This window comes from Cupressus sempervirens, chromosome 9 (genome assembly GCF_028749045.1).
Source record: "Cupressus sempervirens isolate cs-2001-9-10 chromosome 9, ASM2874904v1, whole genome shotgun sequence".
NCBI classification, from domain to species: domain Eukaryota; kingdom Viridiplantae; phylum Streptophyta; class Pinopsida; order Cupressales; family Cupressaceae; genus Cupressus; species Cupressus sempervirens.
Window position 1 is genome coordinate 801,671,432 of NC_143126.1, and position 22,468 is coordinate 801,693,899.

The 22,468-nt window shown below is 36.7% G+C and overlaps 1 protein-coding gene across 1 annotated transcript in view; it reads left to right on the top strand.

The window, feature by feature from the left end:
- The window catches only part of LOC149541130 (SNARE-interacting protein KEULE-like), a 292,714-nt gene that overhangs the window by 249,132 nt on the left and 21,114 nt on the right, over nucleotides 1-22,468 (top strand). Inside the window, exon 18 of the mRNA XM_089802124.1 lies at nucleotides 7,591-7,808. Within this exon, the coding sequence (XP_089658250.1) occupies nucleotides 7,591-7,808 (218 nt within the window). The remainder of the gene's footprint in view (nucleotides 1-7,590; nucleotides 7,809-22,468) is intronic.

Genomic DNA, 22,468 nt, shown 5'->3' on the forward strand with positions numbered 1-22,468 from the left:
CGCTCCAGAGAGTTTCTAGTCATCGCAAATTTTGGATATGCCTTGAATTTTGTATGAGGAAATGCATCATTACACACAATTTGAGCATTGTTTTCCTTCAATGCCTCACTCTTCTCACTTGCAGATGTAGATGATGCCATTGCGAACTAGGGTTTGAACTACAAACAATTTCACAATTTAATCAACTCAATTCAAAGAAACTTTACACATTTACATAGTTTGGTCAACAACATGCACTAGAATCTTTTTGCAATTCACACAAATCACTTTGCAATCACCTTGATATTGCTCCGAGAGTTCTTAATCACGAGGTGAATGAAAAATGAACTCAAAATCAACTAAATACCTTCAAACGATCAAAATGCTCTTTCATTTAATGCTCCATAGTTTTAGTAGGTGTTTACAAAATGCGTGACAATTGTCTCGGCTTGCATATGACAACTCATCCTATATACTTCCAGTCACTGGCTCGATCAACACATCAACTCGATCAACACAATAACTTGTTCCACACTGTAACTCGGTCACAACTGACATTGATATTGATGCTCGACATCAACTATGCTCCAACTCGAGATGTGTGCTCTTTGCTTGGTTCACACTTTAGATTTGTCTTGATGCATCTCATCTTGTGCAAATATGGACTTCGCTACATCTCATGTTAGGAACTGATGTATAATATATCATTTGAAGTACAATTCCTCGCATACCTTCTTTACTTAGTTTGAGGTAGTGTGGTCACATGATCCATTGGATTGGGTGATCACGATTCTTAGCATCAATTGCTCCATTGCTATTACCTTTATCCTTCTTTCTCCATGTTTGATTCTTCTGATTTTTTGTCTTTTCTACATCAACAATACCTTTTCCTTTGTTCTATTTATTGCTAGGTGTGGGTGCTCGGGTCCTGCAATTTCTACTTAAATTTCCAATCTTCTAATAACTATAACAAACTGTACTACCATTCATCCAACTCTTGGATTTACCTTTGAAATGTGTCCTAATACAATTTTCTGCAATCTGACCATATCCACCACATAAATGACTATTGTACCATTGTTGTAATCCCAATTGTACGAATTATCTTGCTTAGGTGCATTTCCTTGCTTCTTGGGTGTCTAATTAGGTTTTTCCTTCGATTTGCATTCTTGAGCTCTATGTCCATACTTCTCACAATTGTAACAATATCCTTAAAATCTAGGTGCAACTGGTGTATTGCTAGCTTTGGATCTATACTTACGTGCCTAATGTACCTGTTTCTTACAATTAAAATAGTATCCATTGAATTTGGGCTTAGGGTTTTGCTTACCAATCTTGCTTTTGTGAACATTTGATGTATGACCAGGTTTTCCACAGTGATAACATGTAGGTTTACTGTTCCTTGGCTTTGTATTCCTCCATTCTCCACTTTTTGATGATTCTCCTTCCTTGGTAGACAATAGGTGCTCGACATAGCCTAGTCCAGATGTGTCATGGGGTTTTCTTTGTGATCTCATCAACTCTTCATTGTATCTCATAGCTTCTTTGAATTTATTCAGCGTTTCAATGAATTCCTTTTCAGATCTCAACTCATTCCTCAGATGATCATTTTTTTAATCTCAGATTTGCAATCTCCACATCTTTCCTATTCAGCTCTTGATTTACACTTAACCATTGATTGAGCATATCAAATTGTTTGTGTGTGAGTTTCCACACATCAGATGTCCTTTCATCAAGTCTTGTGGCCATTTGTCTCTTGTCTTTATTAGCAATTATCTTGTCTTCCTTAGCTTTCTTTTTCTATTTGGTCACTTCACAAAGCCTAATTGATTGCATTTCATGTTCTTTCTTTAGTCCTCTGATCTCTTCATTCAGTGTGTTGTACCTCACCAATAGATATGCAATTACTGCATCACTTTAACTGCAATTTCCATCATCAAGTAGGTCTTCAGTTTCTTCCTCCTGGTATTGTGTATCATTCTCTTGAATTGCCATCTCTTTCCTTCTTTTTAAAGATTTCTTCAATTCCTCTCTTGCTGCTTCAAGTTGCTACAATGCAAGCTGTATGTCAAGCTTTTGATTTTCAATGATTTTTCCCAACTTTTAGGTCTCCATCTCCAAGATCTTAACACTTAAGTTGTTAGATTTCTTTTAAGAGAACAATGCTCTAATACCAATTGTTGGAAGTTTATTGGGAAAGTTAGATATTGAGAGGAATCAGGATCTATTTCTTTTACTCTTTGAAACAATTATCAAATCTAATGAGTTCACCTCTAATCCTTTTAACAACGATATCATAAATCATATAAACATTTATGTCAATGATGTATCAAATTTAAAAACTAATCACATCAATGAAATATGAAAGTAAATGATCAACACTTAACACAAAGATTTTAGTTACCCAGAAACCCTTCAAGATGAGGGTAAGACTGGGGTGGGGATGACACCCACAAATCTTCACTACTACAATAAAGTTCATCTATTAGGGCTACAATTTGACCACTTCTGATGATCTACCCTATAAAGGGTTTGCCCTGTTAATAGCTTACAATACTTATTTAATCTACTTTGATTAAAGGATTTAAACTTACAACTAAGTAAGCACTCTATTGGGAAATTTTACAAATGTCTGTTGGGACCAATTTGTTAAGAGATTTACCCTGAAACACTTGCTAGAATGTATTAGTACCTGATCCTTCAGTTTGCACTTAATATGTTGATACGGATCTCCTCTTTCCACTCTCTGATCTGATATCCAATCTAATATTTCTATATTCTGCCCTTCATTGCTCTTCTTCGTTGCTCTAGCTGATTCTTCTTCAAAATTCTCTTTTAACTTCCAAACTTCGCTTCTCTCACATACACACACAGACATATTGAAAAATAGGGTTTGGATCCTCCTTTTATAATCATTTGGAGAAGTTTCTAGATCCAAATCAACAATCCAAATCCTTCCCTTTTGTCACTTAAACTTTCCATTTTTCTGATTGGTTAATCACCTTGCATAGGGATTAATGACCTTCAAGAAAACGTGTAATCATCTCCTTAAATGACTCCTTGATCATTAACACATGCATTAAGTCGGCTAAAAATGGTTTACCTCAATGTTTGTGTAATTCCAAACAAATATACCAAAAATTGTCTTACTCGGCACATGAATACTTTAACGCTAGGTCAAAACTGATATTCATGTTGTCCCTTGGCTTCTATCTGCTCGTCACAAACTATATGACTCGGCTTGGACTTACTCTGAATATCTCAGCTTAAATAGTGTTTTGATAAACTCAACATATATAGGAGGACTTAGTGACCATAGACTTGCTCGGTTCTAATTACATAGCTCAGCTTCAACTGAAATATGAACAAGTCCTATATACATAGCTCAGCCTTAGTAGGATGGCATGGTCATAGTGATGATCGACCAACTCTACTGTAGGAATGACTAAGTGTTTGACACTAATAGACAACAAGGCTTAGGGATCAACAAGGAGGTGAAGAGGTCATAGTCACTCTCAGAGAAGTGGAAAAGGGTACACGACAGGTCATCCTGAACGAGGGGTGGGAGAGGGGAGGCCCAAGGTGGGGGGAAAAGAAAACCGTGATGCTAAGGAGGGCATGATCGGCCAAGGGGAGGCGGGAGATGGTGAAACTACTAAAGAAGGCAATGAAGGAAGCACAAGTGAGAGCATAGTACACAATGATTAGACCACCACAGTGAGGCCAGCAAGTAAAGAGCGTAGAACTAGGGAAGCAAGAGAGGTCATTCAGATTTAGTAGATCAAATGACTCACAAAGTTGGAGGAGGTAGCAACCATAGCAAGAAAGAGGTTTATGACAATCCTTGGAAAAGCATTGAAGCCCTGAATTGTAGGATTGGTCTCTGAAGTACACGTCATGTCTGGACCCTAGTCATGAAGATGAGTCTATAAATCTCTATTCTATGCATTCAAATCCCCTAAGATGATGATATTGCCCATGGCTGCGAATTAGGAAATGCACTTGTCCAAGTCCATAAAAAGGTCCCCATCTTGGACACTATGATGACATATAGTGAAGAGGTCGGAATGGAGTAGCAGACAACATGGAAGATATCTTTGTGATGACGACTTTTGCCATCAATATGCATCCATAAGAATCTAGTAGAGGTGTCAGAGTGGACCATCGAGGTAGTACTAAAGAGACCATCTCTAATCAAGCAAGCAACACCCCCAGAACCACAAACATCTCCAAAAACACAGACCTCCTCCCTATACATTGACAACCACTAATATCCTCCGTATTCAAGAAGAGGATGTACAAGACTCTCATTAGTCCCAATGACTACCAAAATATCAATAGACCTAACCGCATCCTGAGAAAGGCTTGGCAAGGACCATAAAGAGTTATTGCAATTCCAGTAACTGACAAGCAAAGAGATGATGGAGGGCTCACTCTTGCCCAACTGTAGCTGAGATCGTCGTTTGTGCTTAGAGGCCTGTCTCAATTCCAAACCACTAGGAGGGGAGTTAAGAATAATAGCTCTAAGTTTCCAAGTAATTGCCCATTTCCCACTACACCTTGGCTCTAGAACAAGACACCTGGAGTGTTTCAGCTTTGTCACTTGTCATTTTGTAGGATCCTCGTCTAGGTAAATCTTATTGGGAAGGGGGAATAACTTCATCTTTTCCCTAAGAGCCCGAAGCCTGTCAGTCAGGGAGAGAAACTAGAGATAGGGGTTTCTATTTGGGCTAAGCCAGCATCTATCAAGTGTAATATTGAAGATGCCAAGCTGATTGCTGAGGAATGAATATCTAGTTGAAGTAGGGTCAGTAGTATAAGGAGGAAGACCTTGGACTTGTAAGTTTAGCTCTCGAGCACGCCTCACACGCTCATTATACGTTTTCCCTTGGACAATCTTTTGTACACCCAAAAAAGGTGTAGTACCGGTATTGTGGAATAATGAGGTGCATGATTTAACTTTTTGCTCGGTTTCAAACATTAGAGAGGAATGTTTGGCCACAGTTTCAGTTTGCTTGTCTTTGAATGTGTCTAGTTCGTCTAACTACCCAATGACAAAATTCAGGTGAGATTTGATATTTGTTGTCTCAGAGGTAAATTTGGTGGTATTTGAATTTGCTGAGGAGTGTAGTATTTGAATTTGTCTATTGTTTGAGTTCAAGAATTATCTTAGACTTTGTCTCTTAGACATTGGTTCTCCATCTCCATCTTGAGAAGGCAGTCAAATAGTCTTTGATGACGGTTTAGATAGGGGGTTTCAGTAGCAGCTGCAACAAACATGGTGGCAGTAACAAGAGCAACCTAGCTGTAGACACGCAGGCGCAGATGGTGATCTCATGCATCGATTTCGTGAGTAGAGATCATAGGAGGTAGCAGTTAATAGCTTCGCGCGGGGAGTCATGGTCACATGTCATGTATTTACTAGATCAATCATATTGGGTAATATCATCCTGAATCAACAAATATATATCTTCAACATAATCAACAAGACAATAATCAAACATATAATCGTTCTTTAAGATGATTTCAAACTGCCAGCACTCCAAATTATATTGGTGTATTAGTTAATATATTAATACAAATGGTCTATTCACATTGATAAGAATAACTGTGCGAAAGAAGAAGTCTTGGGAAATGTCAGAGGAGGATGTCTGGATTTGTCGAAAAGATTGGAATTAGTAGAATAACAAAGGAACACCCATTTCCAATGTGTAAGGCAATGGATACTCATCAGTGTTTGATAATTACATATGATTAACCTTAATCATTTTGTTCTTCTATCATAATTGGTTTCTAGCAGCCGATCCTCATATTGTGCTTTTTGATTAATCGTAGTGTCAAACATGATAAATGGAGACAACAGTTCATTTTGCCTGTTGAAATGATATTTATGATCAAAGCCAATCGACTATGGAAATGTGAATCAAGAATTGATTTTGTATTTGCTCCCTTGTGGACTTTTGCTCTATTTGAATATATGGTTGCTATCGCAATCATATAGATACATTCAAAGTGCAAGTAATCTACAGAAGACCAGAGACAGCACAATAACGGAGCATATATATATATATATTTCTATATCAGAGATGTCTCCAAGGAAATAGCAGTTCACATATTAACTGCAGAAAGTATCAGAGGCAACATACTGCCTATATATGTCCCTATCACAGCAGCATATTATTCACTGTCTATCAGAGATGGCTAGCAGGGAATGTGCATGCATATGTTGTCATATCAGAGATGGCCATTGACTCATTGGGATTTGACTATTGTTGCAGACATTGTCTTGTAAGCATCTTGTAATCCATTGTGGCATTGGACTTACAATTGTAAATATATACATATCATCCTTCTCAATTCATTGTTGCATCACAATACATTGTCATTGCATTATACATTACACGTTGCTGCATATTGCATCACATTTCATTAGTTCCTTTAATTCATTATATCATTTGGAATTACTAGTCATATATCATTTCATTGTTATTGCATTCATATCACAATGTGTATTCAACATTGCAGAAAGAATCTTGTAATTACTGTAGTGTCCTAATATTTATGAAAAGGGGACATTATACACACCCTTTGTCTACATTTGACATTGAAAAATGAAAATTTTAAATTTAAGAATTAATTGCTGCAAGTCCTGCATTGACAATATAACAGTTTTTGGTAGAATCATGCCTTTGAAAAATTAAGAAATGTCTTCTAAACAAATGAGTAAACCGTACAATATTCCAGATGCATATGAAATAAAAATAAACGTTTAATTTAATAATTGATTGCTGCAAGTCTAACATTGAAAATATAAACTTTATTTGTAGAACCGTGCCTTTCAAAAAGTAAAAGGAGTCTTTAAAAAAAAGCATAAACCCTACAGTATTTCAGATGCATATGAAACACAAATAAACATGTTAGGGAATATTATAGAAATGTAGAAGAAATCAGGAAAAAAATGGAAATAAAAAAGACCTGGAACTTTGAAAATTGCAGAAAATTCACTTTCACAATTGCCTTCAGTTGCTTCAAGGGTAGTTGAAATGCAGGTTGAGAGCAATGGAAGTAGAATAGTGTTTTAAGACAAAAATAATGTTTCTTGCATGGCTTTACTGCCTTCATATTATTATGTTTGATTTTGACAAATTACATTTTTAAAATTTTAATGGTAGTTTGTATAGTATAGCTGTGTTGTGTGGCATTTTGAACTTAATTCCCATTCTTAGGCTTTAGATGTGTATACTTATGATTTCTATATATTTTTGGCATACATGTATCCAAGACCTCGTTGTTGTTTTATCAATGTAATACTTCAAACTAAATCTTAGTTTGTAAGTCTCTCTCTCTCTCTCTGCCCCACCCACCTGCACACACGCACACACACTCTGTATTGGGAGGGAGGAAGGGTTATTATATGTACTCTTTGACAAATTTTTAAAACATTGCAATTACATGGCTTTTAGGATGTCTTTTGAGATCCTGATGCAAACAAGTTACATACTGTAACATTTTCTAAAAGTAAATGTTTCCAATAGTGAACAACATTGGGTATTTAGATTTCAAGATATAAATCCTTCTAATACTTCCAAATGTTTAAATGATTACTCACAGGAATTAATTGAAAGCCTGAGCAAAGGGGAATTATCAAAAGACGAGTATCCATGTATGAATGAGCCAAGCACCAGTTCTCACTCTAGTCCCTTGCACTCCAGTCGGATGGATGTTGCAAGTGTACGGTCTGCTAACTCACAACAAGCCTATTCTGTGAGAACATCAAGACCAGCTTCCACATGGGCCAGGCCTCGCAATTCTGATGATGGCTATTCAAGGTAACTTTATCACGTTTGTAATGGAAAATCATTTAAGAAAAGAAGATGATACATTGTTTTAACAGCACTCCAAAAGTAAAACTTGAAACTGGATGGCATTTCCAGGGAAATGTGGCTACATGTTTTAAATTTCTGTTTCTCATACATGTTCGCCCATTGATTATGCTGATCAATCTAAGTAGGAAAATGGATCATATTCATCAGTGACAATTTTTTCTCCTTTTGAACAACCATAGGACATTACAAAAACATTGCAGAAATTGAAATTGTGTGGTGAAATTCTTATCAATTGAAGATCTTTGGATTGTTTAAACTTTTTTGACATCCACCATCATGATGCAAATTGTTTATGTAAGGCTCTTGTTAGCCCCTCATCTTTCAGACATATATATATATATATATATATATATATAGACACACATATTTCTCACTTAATATGCAAGTTCATAGATATAGTACTTGAAAGACTACTGATGAAAAGATTGATAAGAATTACATTTCAAATAAAACATTGACAAATTAGTAAAATAGAAAAATTGTAAATACTATATACTAAAACTTGAACTGCATGTGTCAAACATGTCAAATATGAGTACTGATAATGACTGATATTTTTGGACGGTGATGATGTCAGTCACCACTGGTTATATGAAACCCTTATACATTGAAATTAACCATATGTGAAAATAGAATTGGATAATGAATCATTGGATAAATATGACAGTAGCAATAAACATGGGAACACCAACATAGAAACCCCAGTTCTGATTTTTATCTAGGGTAGCCAGTGTAATCAACAATAATGTATGCAATAGCAGCTGTGAACCCTCATAAACTGCATGTATTAGGGTTCACAAATGATTTGAAAATGTCCTTCAACGAGCCAATTACACACACACACATACACAGAGAGAGAGAGAGATGATTTTCTTGCAGCATCTATCTATTTATCTATATATGTATGTATATATATTGTAATGACCCTTACCAAATAGGCCACTAAAACCCCCTAATACTGAACTGTGTAATTATGTCAAACACTTGGCATGCACACTGCTGAAGGTAAAATGCTGAATATGGAAAATTGTTGTGCAACAAATCCACTCAACTACTGATGTAAAATGAGGCCAAAATGTGTATTCATTCAATGATGATAAAGATGCTCTTAAATAGTTATGCAATTTTCAGTTTGTAACAAATAACTTGGCACACTTCAAACCTCTATTCAAGATATGTAAACAGATGCCAAAAAGCAAGAATAATCCTTTCTATATGATGCTGAGTACAAATAGAGGAAATACAAATGACTGAAAAACTATAAGCCCTTATGGCTGAATATCACATATGAATTTCTCTATCGAATAAAATCGAAAAAAATGAAGGAACCTGGATTACAATTAATTGCACATGTGCTCACTGAAGTCAGTGATGAAACTTGAATTCATTTGAAGTGCCAAAATGATGTCTGTTCCCTGCTGCTAGTACAGGCCGTACAGTATGGTACTGTGCGATTTTTATTAATTTTTGCCCTTCACCCAAAAGTGCCGAAATCACCATGGAATGAAATGCCAACACCAAGGGAATGGAGTGATCTCACTTGCATAAATTTTCGGCTAGTATAGAAGGCCTTTTGAACTGAAAATGTGCTTCCTGGATGCCCTTCGAAAATGCTCAGAACTGTATCAGATTTGCAAGTGATAGTGTCCAGCTTATTGACAAACCCTCCAATGTAAATTAGTGCAATCTCCTCCACAAAATATCAACCAAATGACAAGTCCTCAGTCAATGTCTGAGTACACAAATTAAGCCCAGCTTGAAGTGACTGAAAATCACTTCCCAAGTGCAACCCTTTATTCAGAAAGTACAATAATACATCAGCTATTGTACTCAAATATTTTTCTCAGTGTAGCACAAATAGAAGACTGAAGTATCTTCCTCTCAGCTGCAATAATTCAAGTGATATTTGACACCCTCAAAATTGCTATCAATAGGAAGTTTTCATTTCCTATGACAAAGAAGTAATCTGCAGAAACCCTAGGCTCCACAAGATGGAACAACAACAACAACATCAAATCTGCTTGCTGAGAATGAAGCCCAGGATGCCTATTTATTCTTTTTTCTCCACTTTCTCTAGAAACTTGTAAAACATTATTTTATTTATTAAGTGACTTTATGATATATTATTTTATTTAAGTCACTTTATTAAATTAATTAAATATAAAGTTACCTTTTAATATTTATTTATTTGATCTTTATAAATAATTAACTTAATACCACTTTTTAATTTAATTTAAATAATCAATTAGTCATCCTCATTAAATAATCATTATTTTGGACAACTTAATTAATTAGATTAATTAAATCAAACTACCTCTAAAATAGGGACATTATATATATATATATATATGTATGTAATGCAAAAAAAAAAAAACATGCTTTTTAGACATCTACGGATAGGAGACTTCTAGAAGTCCCCAAAACAGTCAAGGGACTGTTGGGCATGCCCGAGATGTCTGAGAAAATGGATCATCACAGTGACAATTTTTTCTCCTTTTTAGCAACCATAGGACATTACAAAAACATTGCAGAAATTGAAATTGTGTGGTGAAATTCTTTTCAATTGAAGATATTTGGATTGTTTAAATTTTGTTGACATCCACCATCATGAGGCAAATTGTTTATGTATGGCTCCTGTTAGCACCTCATGCTTCAGACACACACACACATACACATATAGACACAGATATTTCTCACTTAATATACAAGTTCATAGATATGATACTTGAAAAACTACTGATGAAAAGATTTATAAGAATTACATTTCAAATAAAACATTGACAAATTAGTAAAATAGAAAAATTGCAAATACTAAAACTTGAACTGCATGTGTCAAATATGAGTACTGATAATGACTGATATTTTTGGACAGTGATGATGTCAGTCACCACTGATTATATGAAACCCTTATACATTGAAATTAACCATATATGAAAATTGAATTGGATAATGAATCATTGGATAAATATGACGGTCGCAATAAACATAGAAACCCCAGTTCTGATTTTTATCTAGGGTAGCTAGTGTAATCAACAATAATGTATGCAATAGCAGCTACAAACCCTCGTAAACTGCACGTGTTAGGGTTCACACACACACACACATAAATATATAAACACACACACACACACACTTAGAGAGAGAGAGAGAGAGAGAGAGAGAGAGAGAGAGAGAGAGAGAGATGATTTTCTTGCAGCATCTATCCATCTATATATATATGTATGTATGTATATTTATGTGTATTTATGTATTTAATGCAAAAACACAAAATATGCTTTTGAGACATTTATGGATAGGAGACTTCTAGAAATCACCAAAACAGTCAATAGGTGTCTGAGAGACTCTTGACCATCTCAAGATATACTAGTGGCAATGGTGGGATGGCGAGGGGACCCTTTATCCCTATCCCCAAGACTTTGAGATGTCCCCATCTCTGAAATGTGGGACTTGGGAGGTGGAGGTAATGCATTCTTGTGTTTCACTAGTTGAATTGCTAGGATTTCTATATGGATCATGAGTGGGAGCTTAGTTTCCATCTAGGTTTGCATCCTTGGAACACTATTGCCTATTCAACTCTAGTAGTGGAGATTTATAATAATTGTTCTTGGAACTAGTTACTCTAAACTGCTTATAGAATCAATGATGTTTTCTCGAAGCTAGTTATTGAGATGGTTAATGTCAAGGAGGGGAAAAACTCCTATCTCTCTCTCAATGGGTCATCCCGAAACCAAGTGGGGATGGAACTTTTGAATATTTTGTCATTGATGTCGAAGGCTGATGATGAAGGTGGTATAATTTTGGAGGACTGCTCAAAGTAATAAAGAATTGGAATGAAATGCTTATCACGTTCCTGAATTTTCCTCATATCTTCATCAGCTTCTTGCTTGTCTGCTTAAGCTACTTGGTAGTGTGCTTGAGCTACTTGATTGTGTGTTTGAGCTGGTTGGTTGTTTGCTCAGGCTAGTTCGTCTTCTTGAGCTGGTTTCTTGCCCATTTCACTTGCTTGCTGGATTGACATGTCATCAGGTGTTTTTTAAAAGTTGATTGCTATGATGAAAATATGGCTGCTAAGTTAAAATATGCATAGCATATATTCAAAGTTTTGATTTAATATTTGTTTTTTAAAAGTCTTTCCATGTAATAGTTTAAGATTCCAAATTCCCTTATAGTGCATGTGAGTGGACGTGGCTTCTTTATATCTAAGGCTTTGTAAGTTCTGATATTATTTTTTAACAAGGTATTGATACCTAATTTGTGGAAGCAACATTAAATTTGTTTTTTGGGAAGGACGAAGTGATATTATTTTTAGCCAAGCTTTTATTAATGGCATTAGTGTCCTGTATTTGCCGATGTAGAGTTTAATGAAAGGTGTTTTCTTTTTGTTTGATGATCATTCTTTTAATGACTAGGTGGAGTCAAAAGTTATTCTTGGCTGACAATTAGGAATATGTGACTATGAGTCTATATGACATGTTATTTCAGATTTTAAAAAACAGAGAACACCTCATTCTGCTGTGTATTACTCTATTGTTGGGAATGTTCTGTGAAAGGTGGCATTATACTAGTGGAGTCGAGCATTATGGAGAGAATTTTTTGGAAAAGAGTATTTGTTTCTGGACACATGCAGCGTTATGAAGGTGGGCATTATGAGTCGAGCAATAAAAGGGAGTCATGGATAGTACAATAGTGAGAAATTGATGGTTCCAAGTGGCACTTGATATTTCTATGGACTGTGAGGCTTTTACCGGATGAAGTAATTTCAACCTGTATGGTGTTGAAGAAAAAAAAATGCTTCAAATTTGAATAACGTTTGTTGACGCTAGGGAAGTGTTGTTAGTGGCTAAGTTGATTCCAGAGGTTGGTGATTCAATTTTCTTTTATGAAAATGTGGTCCTTGGTGGAGTAATTCATTGTCCTTGGTGAGATTTTTTAATAGTTAGTTTTCATTGTGGAGTCGATTAAGTATAAGAAGCAAGCCATGTTAGTGAAATCAAGGACGTTTTGAGAAAAGAGTGATATTTTGAGTCAGATGTAAAATGGATATGGTCCTTGATATATGCTTGAACTTGTGAAATGGACATATATTGTATCTATGAGATGGTTGTGGAAGGCTTACTGATAAGGATATCATGTTGTATGTTTTAGAGCTGCTAATATTTATTTCTGAGTTCATCTTAGAGTTTTGTGATTCATTTTTAGTTCCTTTTTTGAGTTGGCTTTTTAGCTGGTCGGAGTTGGTGCTTCAAGGGGAGCTGGTGATCTCAATGAGTTGGTGCTAACTTTTCTAATATGGGTTGGTTCCCATTTCATTAATTGAAAGCTATTGATGTCTTACTTGAAAGGGCCTTCTGTGCGAAATTTGGTGCTCTCCATGTTGATGTTTGCTCTCTCAATTCTATATCTTTGTTTATGTGATTTCAAGTGATTAAAAGTTTAAAATATTGATTCATCTCCACCCTGTCTTAGTAATTTTGTGTGCTCTTCAGGAAAATGAGTAGGACACTTCTGTGTCATGTAAAGTATATGGCTAAACAATTAACAAATAAAGAATATTCATCTACTTGTAAAATCCGATCTGGAAAATTGGAGCATTATTCTGGGAAACAAAACAAAGTCCAACAAGAACTATAAGGGGAAACAGAAAAAGAAATCCAAAAAGAGTCTCTATTCAAAGGAAGAAAGTAGTACATATGATGTCAGTGATGAAGAGTCTTCAGGTAAAGAAATATGTTCATGGCCATAGGAGTACACACTAAAATCCAGGAACATGAAGATCCTATTTATCAAGGAGAAGTGTACCTTGAAGAAGAGCTAATACACACAATCATGAAATTAGGAGTAAAATTTCCACGACTTTCCACATTAGTAATTATATTGACAGGATTGTTGCATCCCTTACCACTAGATGGCTAGCAAGTTTTTTTTGGGTATATCTCACAAACATACATAGAAGAATTATGTTAAGCACCATTCTAGGATCTGATGTCATTTGGAACCCCTGCTCCCTTGGGATGCATCTCTTTCCTTGGCAGCTCTATTTCCTACAGGAGGATATTTTTGGGATGTGGGGATGCCTAGGAAACCTCACCCCATCCCCTTTTGTGTAAGAACCCCTGTGCTTCTACCCTTGAAGACTCAGTTTTGACCTCTTAACAATTCGTTAAACTGTTGGGGCATGCAATGTCTAATTTCTGATTTCTGAGTGTATATTGTTTGCTTTGTTTGAATTTAAATGATTTTGCAATGTGAAAACATAAATACATGCATGAAATTTCAAAAGTTAAATAAATTATTCATTGAGCATTCATATTTCATTATCACCATGCAATTTTCCCTATCAACTTGATTCATTCCTTTCCAAAGCAATATTTACAAGTATGCGCACAATGCAGATGATATATATTTGAAACTTATTAAGAACCGAGAATGGATCGCATGCATGTAAAGAAATTTCAGATGATAACACAGCAATAAGGTATTGATCTCAGATGGTCTCCAAAGCTTGCAGCTGGAAATGAAGGCATCAAACTACCAAAATGTGCGTCAAATAAGTCTTAACACTGCCTGATATAACCAAACACAATCACTAAGAAACCTAACTGCTTCCTGTAGGTAATTAGCAGCTCATCAAACCCCAAACACGGTCCTCTAACAGTCGTCTGCTGCTATATATGACCTGCAGCCAGCACTAACTCAAAACTCAGGTCTCCATCTATGCAGCGATCTGCATAAAGAAAACATTGAGCAAACTGCAAACACGCACAGATAAAATATTAAATCATCCACTCAATCTGATCACATTTTGAAGCACAATGATGGCTCTGTATTAAATCACTCACTGGCACAATTCATTGGTATAGTCTCAACCAATTCAAAGTGCAGGATCTTGGTAGAATTCTGAATCCCATATGATCAGAAATTGTTTATTTTCCATCTCCAAGCCTTATAATCTAGCCATCATGCAAAACGACCACCTGGCTCCATCTTCATGCCTCAGATGATGCCAGGTGGTTGTTTTTTATGGGAATTATAATAAACAATTATATTCCCATATAACATTGAAAAGTGTTAGTCCATCAAACTTAGGAATTCATTTAATATTTAATTAAGTGTGGTTTTTTAATTTAATTCAACAATTGGTCCCTTTTTTATGATAACTTGACCTTAATTATAAAATTAAGTAATACCTTTACAACAAACTCTTTTTAATAATTTGATATCCGTTTGGTCACATAAATATTAATAACTGTCCAACCACCTATTGTTTCACTCTGTCGTCTGAACTAGGAGTCAACATTGTCGATGGTCATGTGACGAATTGCTCTGCTCAAAATAGAAAGGGTCCTCAAATAACCCAAGACTTACTATAAATAGTAAGTATGAAGAACAAAGCCTTGAAACCCATATAAATGCCAAAACTACAACCACTGAGCTCTAGAGAAGGCATTTTTCTCATCTACTGACAAGGTCTCTGCAACAAACAAGACCCTTTCAACAACTCCATTAGCCTATGAAGGGGTCAGGAAATAGGCCAATCCTTAGAAAATGGGGACATTACAGTCCAACCTCCCGAATATTGCTTGCCCCCATTACGACTGCAGAGAAACTCTGCAGTGGAAGTCCAAAGGAAAAGAGAAATGTACTGCACTGAAACACAATTGCAGCACTAGCATAACCACAAGTACAGCAAATTGAACAACACATCTATTGAATTTATGTGCATTGTAACTGCACTCAAAAAAAAATCATGTACATGGAGATCAAAGGTGAAACTGTAGGTAACCCACATCATATACATGTTGTGATACTCCCTAGTGAACCCAAATTGAAATCTTGATGCACGCATAGGACCCCACAACATATTGAAGAGTGTCCAATCAAATATACCTGGATCCAATATCCTAAATAGAAGCCTGCTAAGAAGAATAACCCCAGATTTCTACTGCACACCCAAATTACAATGTCACCACGCTGGGAATGGTGAAGCAATCTAATGGAACCCATCCAACCTGCAGTGCTAACCTGGTCACCACTTGGATCCCAATATAAACAAAACTCACATCCATCCATCATGAAGTAAGAATATCCATAAGCATCTGCTACACTTAATTCCATACTACACTTCGTCAATCCTCTTTGGATGTGTTGACTCTTCAAGTAGTACCCTACCAACTTCTTGTGCCTAACTCCATTTACTGAATATGGCATGTACCCATCCCATCGACACATCACCAAGTAATCTTGGAGGCAATCGACATCGACACATCACCAAGTCCTTTACATGTGGATCAAAATAAAAATTATGAGTACTCCTCATTGTGTAGTCATGGTAAAAGGCTCCAATTTTTGTCAATGGCTCATTGACATGAACTTGGGAATCAAAAAAAGGACCCAATCTTTGACTCTGAATAGCTGATTGGACAAGGCCTGTAATAAGCTTCTCTGCAAACCCAATCACAAAACCTCTATGAGGGGGTATTATAGTCATAGTATCTACAATCACTCCCGCTAAATGCTAAATTGCTTGAGAACCTCAGATGACTGTAGCCTCTATGACTCCAAACAGTCCCTTCTAAAACTCCAAAGTCTCAAGTAGGTACTCAATAAACGTATCAGTGTAGTAAAAACAATATGAGGCAGGATCAACCTATTCTTCACGTGTAGTCATGGTAAAAGGCTCCACTTTTTGTAAATGTCTCATCAGCATGAACTTGGGAATCAAAAAAAGGACCCAATCACAAAACCTCTATGAGGGGGTATTATAGTCATAGTATCTACAATCGCTCCCACTAAATGCTAAATTGCTCGAGAACCTCAAATGAGTGTAGCCTCTATGACTCCAAACAGTCCCTTCTAAAACTCCAAAGTCTGAAGTAGGTACTCAATAAACGTATCAGTGCAGTAAAAACAATATGAGGCGGGATCAACCTCTTCAACAACTATCAATCAATCACCCTGACTCTGAGGCACGAGTTGTCCATCACCCTAAACTGCTTGAGATGAAGTAATAGGTTTTCTTCTGAGAGAGGGAACTTAATCAACATGAGTGCTTTACTAAGGAACGAGTTCCCCTTCCTCTCAAAAACTTGGTCATTGGGCCGCAATGGTGTTAGACAAGCTTAGTTGGACATAACTTTTTGTTCAAGTGGCTTGTTGGTTTGGGGAGGTTTCAACCTGAGTAGGCTATCTTGCAAGAAAATGTAAGGGTGAATTTGAAAACAAATCGCAAAAGATAGGAAAGACTGCAAAGAAACAAATGTAACTATAACCACTTTATAAGTAATACCATCAACTCTACTCAAGACAAATGGTAAACTACTTGAACATACATGATCAATCAATTAGCACATGGAAAAGTAGAGAAATTCATTTCCATTAACACAACTTCCATTCACATACAAGTAATTAAGAACTCTTGAGAAAACGATAGGACAAAAAAAAGATACAAAGTTATCAACAACCAGGATGGAGACATGAAAGTAGTATGCAAATCACAAGTTCTTCATTGTAATGTTCCTATCATAAAATAAATAAATTATTAAGCCTTTGTTGATGGGCCGATTGATTTAGCATATCTCGGACTCATTTTTATTTAATTGTTTCAGTAGGTGTTTGCCTTGCCTCCTGTCACCACATACTTTCTCCCTTGACGGGGTATTTATGTCTATGAGGTTGAGATGTTTAGGTAATGTGATTTTGGATTATTTTATTGTACTATGGATTTCGATTGGAGTTCTACACTTCTCGCAATTTTGGAAGTGAAAGACCTTCCCTAGTTGGCTCTTGCAGTTTCGGTGGGATTCAACCCTCACCCTATATTACAAAGTAGTTGGTAAAATACTTGCTTGATATTAACAAAGATCGAGAGGTCAATATATACAAAAGAATGAAAGATGTTTCCTTAGGAAACGATTGTTAACATTCTATTCTAACTAATAGAAAACTAACAGTTAACTATAGGTTAACTAAATATTAGAAATATTCTAATATTTACAATAGATTACAAATAGATAACCATTAAATAATAGTAGATAATAATAGAAGCTATTTATTATCGTAATACCCTCCCTTAATGGTTAATCTATCCACTACACCAAGCTGTCCTCTGAATTTGCCAAATTTGTCTAGGTCAAGTGGCTTGGTGAGAATGTCTACAGTCTGGCCCACTTTAGGAACATACTGGAAGTCTATTGTCTTGTCTTCAACCAGCTGTTGTATGTAGTGACAATGAACATCCACATGCTTGGTTTGTTCATGGAAGAATGGATTCCATGCTAACTTGATAACGCCTTCGTTAGTAACAAACAAAGTGACCAGTCCTGCTGGTGACATCTACATATCCCCAAGCATCCCATGAAGCCAAACAACTTCACAACCTACCTTAATTGTTCCTTTGTATTCAGCCTTTGTAGAGGAGAAAGAAACTACTTGTTTCTTCTTACTGGTCCAAGTGATGGCACCAGATCCCAAGCTGAACACATATCTAGAAGTCGAACTTCTACTGTCAACAGAGCCTAGCCAATTGGAATCTGTGAACCCACTGACTGTAGGATTAGAACTCTGAGAGTAAAGAAGTCCATAATTTGTAGTACCCTTCACATAACAAAGCACACGCTTTGCTGCCATCTAATGATCAGTCTTGGGAGCTGTGATAAAGTGTGAGATGTAGCTAACTACGAAGCTGATATTAGGCCTAGTAGTAGAGAGGTAGATGAGGTTGCCTACTAGTTGCCTGTATGTTGTATCATCAATGGGAGGAGAATTAGACTTGGCTAATAACTTGAGACCTTTCTCCATCGTTGTAGATGCAGGCTTGCACTCCTACATATGAAATTTGTCTTACAGAGGCTTGGCATATTTGGACTAAAAATGAATATACTAGAAGATTGTTGCCAAACCTTAACACCTAGGCAATAATGTATGAACCCAAGGTTAGTCATATCAAAAGATTGGCATAAAATCTATTTGATTCCATGAATCAAAAATGCCAAACTATAAGTGATGATCAAATTATCCACATAAATGACCAGAAGGATGATGTCACTGTTAATAGTATTCATGTACACATTTGACCCTGAAGAACTTGTCTGGAAGCCTTAACCAGTGAGGTACTTGATCAATTTTCATGTACCATGGCCTAGGGGCTTGCTTCAGACCATAGAGCTTTCACAGTCTAAGGACCTATTGTTATTTGCCAGCAACCTTGAAACTAGGAGGTTGTGTCATGTAGATCTCTTTTGGCCAGACCATGCTACCGTGGCTAGGACTAATTTGATTGTGCTCATCTTTGTAGTAGGAGCAAAAGTCTCCTCATAACCAATGCCCTAATGCTAAGAAAACCCCTTCGCAACTAAACGAGCTTTGTAATTATCCAAAGTACGATTAGATTTGTATTTGATTTTTTAAACCCATTTGCAACCAATAGGTTTCTTCCCTAGTGCAAGATCAGAAAGGACCCATGTGTTATTCTTTAGTAGGCTTTAGTGTTCAGATGTCATGGTCTATTGCCACTCTGGAATTCCTTTAGCCTTGAAATATGTTTGAGGTTCAAACATGCTATGAATGTTGGCCATGAGAGAAAAGTTAATGGACTTTGTAGGTTTGCTCTTTCTTTGAGCAATTCTCCCATCAATGAACTCATCATCTCGAAGATTAGCAAGTGTCTTAGCCCACCACTTAGGCAAGAGAGGAGAATGAACAACATTAGTATCAGAAGATGCTCTATGGTCAAGTTCCTCATTAGAAGAATTTGGATCAAACTTAGGTGAAGCATCTAGAAATTTGGGTGATCCTGCAGGAGAAGCTAGAGGTGTATGTACAGGAATCACTAGTATAATTGGAGCTTCAAGAGCCGTTGGAGCCCTCCCATCAAGTGGACCTAATGCAGACCTAACTTCCAAATCATGAGCCTTCATAGACTAGTCTATTGGATTAGGAATAGGAGAAACAAGCATGAATAGTCTTTGCTGCTCATCAAAGACTACATCACGACTATACAGGAGACGAGATGTCTCAGTGTCGATCAAGCGATAGGCTTTGTAAAGACTAATGTATCTAGCAACCATGAGTTTCAGACTCTTGGCATCCAACTTGGTGCATGATGCATTAAGGATACAAACAAAAGAAAGAGATCCAAAAACCTTCAAGGGGCTGATTCTAGGCTTGCGACCTAACCAGGCCTCTTCCAAAGTCTTGCCTTTGATCGTCACTGTGGGTGACTGGTTCAAAAGATAAATTGCAGTGTTAACTGCTTCTGCCCAAAACTTCTTTGGAACGTGTGTTCGAGCATGGATCAAGTTCGAGCATGGATCAAGCCATCGTGGTGATTGTTTTGTTCCAACGTTCAACTACATTGTTCTGTTCTCATGTGTGGGGTGTAGTTAATTGGTGTTTGATGCCATGAGTGTCCAAGAAGCTAGAGAATTCATTAGAACAAAGTTCCCCCCCATTGTTTGACCTAAGAATTAGATTAGATTCCTAGACTCTTTTTTCAACTAAAGGTTTAAACTTCTGAAATATTAAATGCATCTGATTTCTTTTTAAGAAAATATGCCCACATTTTTTTACTCAAATCATCAACAAACAATAGAAAATACCTAGAGCCAAGAATAGGAGTGGCCATACGGTTGCAGATATCAGCATGAATTAGATGAAGTACCTAAGCAGCTCGCCATGAACCGCCATTGGTAAAAGATGTCCAATGTTGCTTGGTAGCCTGACATGCATCACAAACTCCAAGTTGTTGAGTTTGAATTTTTGGCAAACTGAGGACAAGCTCTTCGCGAGCAAGCTGAGAGAGATAACAAGGACCTAACCAGGCTTCTTCCGGAGTCTTGCCTTTAATCGCCTCTGTGGGTGACTGGTTCAAAAGATAAATTGCATTGTTAACTGCTTTTGCCTAAAACTTCTTCGAAACATGTCTATGTTCGAGCATGGATCAAGCCATCTTGGTGATTGTTTTGTTCCAACGTTCAACTACATTGTTCTGTTCTCGTGTGTAGGGTGTAGTTAATTGGTGTTTGATGCCATGAGTGTCCAACAAACTAGAGAATTCATTAGAACAAAGTTCCCCCCCATTGTTTAACCAAAGAATTAGATTAGATTCTTAGACTCTTTTTTCAACTAAATGTTTAAACTTCTGAAATAGTAAATGCATTTGATTTCTTTTTAAGAAAATATGCCCACATTTTTCTACTCAAATCATCAACAAACAATAGAAAATACCTAGAGCCAAGAATGGTAGTGGCCATATGGCTGCAGATATTAGCATGAATAAGATGAAGTACCTGAGCAGCTCGCCATGAATCACCATTGGTAAAAGATGTGCAATGTTGCTTCGTAGCTTGACATGCATCACAAACTCCAAGTTGTTGAGTTTGAATTTTTGGCAAACTGAGGACAAGCTCTTCGCGAGCAAGCTAAGAGAGATAATGCACATTTAAGTGCCCAGACCATTGGTGCCAAATTGTGCTGATAGAAGACCACTGAGAAGCTATAGCTAAGTCCTGAGAATCACCATAATTACTAAGTCGAAAAAAACCATGATCCTCAAGACCCACTACAACAATAGATTAAGTTGCCCTATTAGTGATGGTACATTGACGTGAACTGAAGGTGACATCCAATTGTTGAGAGTGTGGCAGCAACTAATTGACTGAGAGTAGATTTAGTTCCATTCCTGGAATACACATCGAGGAAAATGAGATTCTTCCTACCAGATTGGATCTGACTGTTGCCTTTGTCGACAACGGTGTACTCTTCTCCACCACCAAAAATAACATAATCTGAATAAGGCTGGTAGTTAGTGAACTATTCTCTACGGTGGATGAAATGACAAGAGGCACTTGGATCAATGTACTAGGTAGGCGACTTCACATGATTTGCAGGTGTTTTAGCCATGAAGGCATAAAAGGCAGATTTGTTTACTAAGTGTGCTATGCATTTGTTCACTTTGGGCTATGAACCTGATTGCTTAGATTGGGCAGCTAATCGTTCTAACATTCAGTCTTCATGTGACCATACTTGTGGCAATAGTTGCACTGAATGTTCTTATTTCTAGAGCCTTCTGATGTTGGAGCAAAGAACATCTACTAAGAAGACTATTGACACTTGTCTTTATCCTTCTGAAAGGATTTAGCAATAAAAGCTTGCATTGTGGAGGTGGAGCTGAAACTGCTATTGAACTGTTGTTTCCACTGATCTTGTTGGAGCAGAAGTGTGCAGAGATCTATGATCTTCAGATCAACATGAGTAGAAGTAATGTTGAGAGTCTCAATAAAATGCTCATAGGACTTGGGAAAACTTTTGAGGGTGATGACCACAATGTCCTGTTCCTCCATATTGTGTCCAATGGAAAGCAACTAGTCACAGATTTCCTAAATCCTATTCAGGTGTTCAAGGAGCAATTTCTGCTCATCCATGATAATAGAAAACAAAGTGTTCTTGTGAAAGAAGGCTCTTCTTTTGTCTGAAGTTTCTTGAGATGCTTCCATATCTCGGCAACTGTTTTGTTAGATGGAATCTCAGGGAGATGACCATCAACCACGGATAATTTGAGAAACATCACCGTCTCCCGATTATTTAGATCTCGTGTATCTTGATCA